The sequence below is a fragment of the Amblyomma mixtum genome, unplaced genomic scaffold (assembly GCF_055824585.1).
Source record: "Amblyomma mixtum isolate Tamu unplaced genomic scaffold, ASM5582458v1 scaffold_18, whole genome shotgun sequence".
Classification (NCBI taxonomy): domain Eukaryota; kingdom Metazoa; phylum Arthropoda; class Arachnida; order Ixodida; family Ixodidae; genus Amblyomma; species Amblyomma mixtum.
The window spans coordinates 449,469-457,503 of NW_028317715.1; the positions used below are offsets into that span (position 1 = coordinate 449,469).

Here is an 8,035-nt window from a genome sequence, read left to right on the forward strand (position 1 = left end):
CACTGTAATATTCCATACGTAAATCACCATGTACGTTAGGTATTTATTATCTGACTCAGTCTGATGTTTATGAGGCGAATTCCTGAATTTTTTATCCCTGCTTATAAGATGTGCGCACTTGTGCTGGCTTAAGTCTATGCTGTGCGCTGCTCCTCGATGTGCACACTTCTTCTTGCTTGTCTTTACTCTATGCTGTGCGTTGCGCCTAGTTAAATATTGAAATATAAGGAAGTTCTCTTGCTTCGGGCTATTTTTTTTCTGAAATAATTTTATTAGGTTTGAGAGTTCTTTCTTCCAAAGCCGCAGAGTCGGGACAAATGTTTCTAGCAGCGATCGTGTCACGCAGTTATATTCTTGTGTCACCCCTGACTTACAGTTTGGTCTTGGGCTAGTTAGTCAATAGTAAACGTGGCAGAGAACTGCCACCTGCAAGCGCTGTGCTCTGCTCTGTTCTATGCCGCACCAACACATTCATCAGCCAGTTAACTTTTCACCTAACTTAACTTATTTAGTTTTTCTTACTCCAGGAAAACTAATATAGCACGAGGGAGTAGTTGAAGATTATCAACGACTGCACGTGTGCCGATGGTTCCAGCAACGTACAGTAGAAGCGGAATAGCATTTTCTGTGCTGTTATTGACGAAAATTCCAGCTGCAGGATTCTTAGAATGAACAATGAAGCATTTGTCCGCAATTTTTGTAGGGTGATTTTGAGGACAGAAATGATTGTATTCGTTCAGAGTAAATAGCAAATCCGCCACAGAGCTCTGCAAGGAAATGATAAAATTTCAGAACTGTAGCTTGAATGGCAGTCAGCCACCCTCACTTCGGATGCCTTTAAACTTATTACCCTCATAGCTTCCAGTAGAACATCACCAGATGTGCAACACACAGTGTTTGCACATCCCTGATATTATTGTGAAGCAGTCAGTCCTTCCCAATGAAAAGATATTCGGTAGTACGCGCCATGGGGAAACCCGAAAATTCTTTTTTCTGAGCACCACCTGACAGTTGACACTGCAGTGCAATGAGCAAATATTAAGATGAAAGCCTTTAGTGACTCATACTCGCGACCATCACTCTGTCGGCCGTCCGTCCGTCCGTTACATCAGAAGTGAAAGTCATAATTAGTTTATAATAGTCACAAGTCCTGACTAGCTAGTCATTAACCAGGAAAAAATCTTGTGCACGGAGAGAATGGACCTAACATCCTTCCTTTTTAAAGCCGAGCGTGCTAACCACTATGCTACGCCAAGTTCCTACCATCACATATGCAGTTCTCCTAGTCTAGCGTAACGACGTTGGAGACCGTTGCGGTAATGGCTTTTGCCTCATCACACTTCGGATCACCAAAGGGCCCCATCGAAAAATTTAGATGAAATTACCCGCTATAAGTGCGCTGCAACTCTGCTGGAGGGTGGCGAGATCGCTCTTTCCCAACGCATACAAAATATTTCGGCGAGGGCCTTCATGGACAAGAAAGCGCGAGAAAAGGAGGAAAATTTTGCCATTGTTTTGTAAGCCGATGACTTGCAGAATTTTTATAAGATGGCCTCCCTTGTAAGGGGTCTTGTGAGGTGTAGCATTTGCCAGTCCGAGAAAAGCATTGTAAACCCTCGGCATAGAATGCGATGCCGTCCCGATTCACGTTCATTCTGTAAATATTTTTGTTACCGACATTTTCTGATGAAAAATGCGGGTGTGTCTCCTTCGTATTGTAGATGGCCATCCAAAAAATTACCGCTGCCTCGTGGATGGACAACCAGACCATCGGCGTCGCTGTCGAGAAGCTGAAGAACGTGCGCACCGTGCTGTGGCCGACCGAAAAGTACATCACAGTAGAAGGCATCGAGGAGGCCTACGCCAACTTCAGCGAGAATGCCTCCTCATTCGCGCACCTCTGGATTGACGCCCGACGCAACATCCATAGCCTCTTCGGCTCCGAGGCGGGAGTCCAGGAGCAGCGGCTGCGTCTGAGCAGCGCTCAGCCGTACATCGAATACGTGCCGGTGCTGAATGAGCTGGCTTTGTCGCTGGGCGCCCTGGCACCGCCCCTTTTCTACCCGGATGGCACCAACGCCATGATACACGGCGGTCTCGGCTACTTTTATGCCCGGGAACTGGTCGGATCGGTGGACCGCGAGGGTGTCAAAGTAAGGACGCGAAGAAGTGGTGCTCGAACGAAAAGCGCCATATGAGTAGAGGACAATATAGATAACAGCTTTTATCGCGCAACCAGTGGTATGAGAATGAAAAACTAGGTAGGCTATAGGAAGTACAGCCCGCCCTGAGCAAGTAAATGACAGCCTGCCTTTTACTTCAGCATTATCATTAGATCACTAGAGTTTCGGGCGATCCACAGAGAACGGAAAAAAGCGTTGAAATACCTCGGTGGTGGAACGGGCCAACAGTTCGCTCTGGTCGTTACTGCGCGATGCGCACTGATTCAAAGTAACGTTCCTTCTTAGAAGGCGTGTGCTTTTTCCCGTGGACGACAAGACACTGGTGTGAACGAATTGTTGTCCAACTGGCTGTGCTCAAGAACCGGTGCAATATCAGTGCAAGATTGTTGACATGGCATTGCGGAGAGACCTTAATAAAGTCGGATATAGACAACGAAGAGAATTTATTCCGTCCACCTTTGGTAAAGCTAAAACTGGGGCTAAAATGTGAGGTTAGAAGTGAGAGAAATTAAAAATTTGTGCACTTCTCTCGTATATGCATGTTCCTAATCTGGGCGCATAGCCACGAGAAGAAACGGCTAGCAATTCTTTTTTCGATTTTTTGCTTTTGCTACAATAGTAATAGTTTCTCTCGACTGTGATGCCAAGGTTCATAGATTTCAAGTGACATGGAACGCTGTTTCCATTATCATAGGCGGGGCTTACCGAACGCAAGCGAGAAAACAAGTAATTAGGTGAAAAATGTTACAAAACGGTGACTGTGCTGACCACCCCAGGCTAACTCTGATTGATAACGTTCCCTCGAGCCACATCCTTGTTCTCCACTTCTTGATTCTCCGCATGGTGTACTTCACCGCTTTGTGTAGTCACCTCACGTAAATCCAGATTTTTTCATATTAATGTGCCTCCTATATGCGCGCTGTCATTCGTAGCGCTTGTTGTTTGCCCTAACCAAATGTGATTCAGCTTTACTTATTCGGAGCTGGTGCTCTGTTAAGCCCAAATAATTTTTCTTCGCCACGCGCGTAGACGTTTGACGTGCACTCCCCGTAAAATGTATATGCACCAAGTGGCTTCATTTGCTTCTGAGGCCTGCTGCATGCCACGTTATGCATTCTCAACGACCGTAACCTCTCAAAAGAGGAATGGCATCGCGTCGTCAATCCCGCCGCATTTGCACTCTAGATATGCTATGGAGCCCCGCTTAACAGCCTGGAAGCAGACTCCTTGGAATGTGTACTTTTGACGTGGGGAGTGCCTCTATAACCAGGAAAATTAGGGGACGACGCCATGGCTTTTCGTCCATGTGCATTGCATGTAAGCTACAAAACTAACGGCAACTGACAATTTTACTTGTGGACTACCGCACTCGTCCTGCATAAACACGTCACCCATCTGCATTTAATCGGAAGAACTACTTTGTAATATTGTGTTGCAATTGAATCGGCTTCTTAGGCATCGTTGTGGCGTTGAACTGAATGTCATTGTAAGCTTATGGTTATCTTCTATATGCGCGCCAGTTTATTTTATAAGCAACTGCATCAGTTGCGCTACATTTCGCAACTAAAATGACATTTTCTAGCGTCCCGTTCATTATGTCTTTCATAGTGTTGCACCAAATGAGCGAAGTCGTCGAGCTCACTGGTAATTTTCCAGGTGAACCCACTGGGCTACATTGTACCCTCCTGGCTAAGCGAGGCCGTCAAACCTAGATTCCGGCAACGCGAACGGGGCTGTCTACGCTATAACGCCAGCGTATTCCCTGAAGTACCGGCGATGGAGGTTGCGTTCGCAGCCTTTCAGCAACACGCCGAAAAGAATGAACTCCAGCTCTCTGACGTAAGTGGCCGAAAAATCTTTTCTGGTCACTTACTGTAAATTGGCTCTCGTTTTTACCTTGCTAAGCAGGAGTGTGAAAAGTAGGTGAAGCAGACTCATTTGAAAGAGCTAGACAAACATCCGCCCTTGGATGGTTAATATCGAAAATGATAATGAAATTATTCGCTATGTGGCATAAAGTCGCAATATAACCATCGCCAATCGCAGTGAATTTCTCTCTTCTTCGATATTTTAAGAATAATGTAGCGATAAACTGGCGCAACCGAGATAAAAGCACTTACGGGAGAGGGGGTAGAGTGTTTATAATGGGTTACCTTGAGGCCACCGAAAAAAACGACCTTGAAATCTTCCTTGGACATATGCACCTTCCAGAAACCCTTTGATTTATCACGCGGCCACCAACCGTCATCTAAAAGACCCTTTCAGAACATTCCAGTGCTTGGGCTTACTTTCTTCGAAGAATTTTTTTTCAATAAGTTGCGAAACTATAAGCATCGAAATAGTCCTTTAATCCGCCGGTACACCAGTCCTAGCGGTTTGTTTCTTTTCAAATTTCTTCTTTTAATTCATTTTATAGCACTGTATGAAGCTCTGTGACTCACTGTCGATTTACGCTCATCCATATAGCATCAATAAGGCAGACCTCTAAGTCGTTATTGCGCTCGGCTGCTGTCCCGAAAGACGCGCGTTCGATCACGGCCGCAGCGGTCGAATTTCGATGGAGGCGAAATTCCAATGTCCCGTGCACTGTGCAATGTCAGTGCATGTTAAGGAGCCCGAGGTGGACGAAATTTCTGGAGTCTTTCTCTACGGCGAACCTCACAGCCTGGGTCGCTTTGAGAAAATAAGCCCCATAAACGTTAAACAAGATTACCTCTGCGTTACACAATGCAAGATCTCTATCATGGGTGCAGTTTTGGTGCCGATAAAGTCATCTGAGCTTGCTCCTCCATGGGGACGAGAGCTCTCGCCATGACGCCTATGTAAGGTCTTTTGACTCGAATGCCATCCTTGAGGCGCCTGTGGACAATGCCTTAAAACTCATATCGCAGGCTACCCTCTGGGTATCAGAGAAGCCAACAGCCACAGAAACCAAGGGGCACAGGGGATGTTTAATTAATTTATTTATTTTGTGGTGTTGATCAATTTATAATATTACTGAATATTTATAACGAGCCCCTCATTCCCCCTTTTCCTTACCCTCTGGGTAGTAATTCATTCTGCTAACGAGGCGCATACATGAACACGGAAAGCAGCAGGCACGCCATTTTTCTTCAGCTCCTTCACCATGTCGGTCTTGAAGCAGTGGTATCCTCGTCTCCACAGAATATATTATCCTGGTCACGACTCTTTGCTTAGCTTCGCCACCAGCAGTCGCACTCGATGTGTCAGTGGCATCATATCTTTTCGCATGCCGTTGGCACAATCTATGGCTGTCACATTTTGCCGCGCAAAAGATTTCTAGTACAAACTTGAAATTGTTCATTGCCTGTAGGCGACGCCGGTCATTGTCAGATTATCCCCTATGTTAGCGTAAAGCCTATTTCGGTTGACACATCCGCTGGGGTAAAAATGTACAACGCGGGAAGGTCATCTTGACTACTTCCGCAGGTTTCTACAGAGCTAGTCAGTCCTTAAAATACAAACGTGAATTGAGGCAGAGTTTTTATTAATTAGTTGGCCGAAAATGTTTACTGCAAAAATGCGAACACGTGCAGAGCATGTCAACAAACATCAACTTAAGTTGTTTCCATCAATGTAACCTCAGCGTGCGTTCCATGAGCGTGAATTAAAGTCTCGAAGGTTTTAAAACTGCCGTGTGACTACGAGCTCTGTCGCCGCAATATGAGCCGATAGAATCAAATCGATGAGCGCAAAATTGTTGCAGTAATCAGAAATATGGAAATTGCCGCCTCTCACAACAATGGGTATGCGCTGAGATTCGAAGTTATCCTAAGATGACGTGTTTGTGTGCAATTGATTAAACAATAAAACCATTATTTTTTCTTGCAGTAGTGGCTCCAGTGTTTGCAGGCTCCTAAGATAACTTTAAGCATGCACCTATGTAATGTTTGCCTCGTAGCCGACTGAAGTTGTCGCAAACTGAGCTCGTAGTCGTTCACCTCAACGCCTGCCTTCGTTTTCTCCCGAGCTTAGTTTCACACGTGTAGCAACTTGCAACTGCCCTGCGATGTCGCTCGCAGGAGCTGAATGAAGCCAAGGTGTTCTTCATCACTGCCTGCCTTACTAGCTGCGCCACGGAAGCGAAGAACAACCTTTACGGCGGCGACTGCAATAAGGCGGTGATGAACTTTGCTCCCTTCGCTGAAGCCTTCCAGTGCCCCGCGGGCTCCAGGATGAACCCTGGGAAACAGTGCACTTTCTTCGACTGACCGCTGCTTGCAGCCAATCAGTGCACGGATGGTTCTATTGAACTGCACATAGATTGCGCTGCTTATTGTAGTACTGACAAGTTTTTGCGCGTTTGAAGTTGTTTTTTTTTTGCAATGTCATTTGTAAGATTCGTCACTTCTTCTGTGTTAGAGCTCTGCATACAAATCCATTCTGATCTTCCTGAAAGCATAATTAGTTTTTTTGAATGGGCTCCTCTATTATAAGCAAAATGAAACTGTTAAACCAAAGGAAACGAAAAATTAACGTCACATTGTTTAAAGCTCGCTGTGTGGTGCAAAATGGGCTTATACTGAGCAGTTTTGTGCACAACGTCTCGGTAGCTCGCAAACAACGATACCTCATATATGCGGAGCTTAGGTGTGAATAGACTTTTTGTGTTCTCGATTCATTTTACGTGATTGATTCCGCGTTCTTGTTTAACGACAGCCCTAGTAAGTGTGAATATCGCTGCGGAACTGTGAACCTGCACATACCAACGGCAAGGACATGCTCATTTTAGAAACTCCAACGAGAGGAGCAAAAGTCGCGGTGGAAGCACGCATTAAGCTCAAGCTTTTTTTTAGATTCACTGACGTGTGCGGAAGGAGATCCCGAGGACTGCGTCATGTATACAGGAATTTTGCTTGTTATATTACACTTCGTGATTGCATTTCTTCATTCGTAACAGGAGGGACTGCGTCTAAAGGACTTCGAAACCTAAACCTTTTTATCACAGTGCATGACTAAATGAACTCTTCCCTGTGCTGTGGATCGTCAAAGGATTCAAAACGAACTTTGTGAGCAGTGTGCCCGCTTTTCTAAACTGAACTCGCGCTGCGAATTGGCCATTTTGAATTTTCTTCTATCTGCTGTGCTCACGTACGCTACTTGCTGACACGCTTATCTCCTGTACCGTCAGATAAAAAGATGTATATAGGCCATATTTCGACCAGAAGAGATGAACTTCAAAAGAAAGAAAATTGGTTTGCTCACCCACTCCATTTTATATTTGTATTGCACACGCGCAGAGGATAATAAAGCCCAAAAACATTTCATGCTGTTGGACAAAATTAAAAATCATTAAGCGTTGCTCTTCCACCTCCTCCGTTAAGGAAGCTGCTATATAAAAATACACCGCCGCGGTGGTTCAGTGGTTATGGCGCTCGGCTGCGGAACTGAAAGGCGCGGGTACGATCCCGGTCGCGGCAGTTGAATTTCGATGAAGGCGAAATTCTAGAGGCCCGTGTACTGTGTGCTGTCAGTGCACGTTAAAGAACCCCAGGTGGTCGAAATTTCCAGAGCCTTTCACTACGGCCTCCCTCATAGCCCTAGTTGCTTTGGGACGTTAAACCTCAATAAATCAAACCAAACCAAACCATATAAAATACACCCAGTTGCGTGCTGTTGCACGACACTTCGTTCAATTTATTAACGGAGTTTGTCACAGTGGGAGCACAAAAATGAAGGAAACAGTTTCTTGAAGTGACTTGCTCGCCGCTTTGTGCATGAAAAATCGTCACTCAGGAGATGAACCGCAAAGCTTGATCAGCGAGATAGACAGGCCGAACAGAAAGGTGGGTCTAAAAATTAACATGCAGAAAAACAAAGTATTATTCAGT

At 45.4% G+C, this 8,035-nt stretch overlaps 1 protein-coding gene across 1 annotated transcript in view; it reads left to right on the plus strand.

The window, feature by feature from the left end:
• LOC149324770 (membrane metallo-endopeptidase-like 1) overlaps positions 1-6,415 on the plus strand; it is a 28,164-nt gene extending 21,749 nt beyond the window's left edge. Inside the window, exons 4-6 of the mRNA XM_089565276.1 lie at positions 1,722-2,153; positions 3,840-4,022; positions 6,227-6,415. Of these exons, the coding sequence (XP_089421402.1) occupies positions 1,722-2,153; positions 3,840-4,022; positions 6,227-6,415 (804 nt within the window). The remainder of the gene's footprint in view (positions 1-1,721; positions 2,154-3,839; positions 4,023-6,226) is intronic.
• The last annotated feature ends 1,620 nt before the right edge of the window (positions 6,416-8,035 follow it).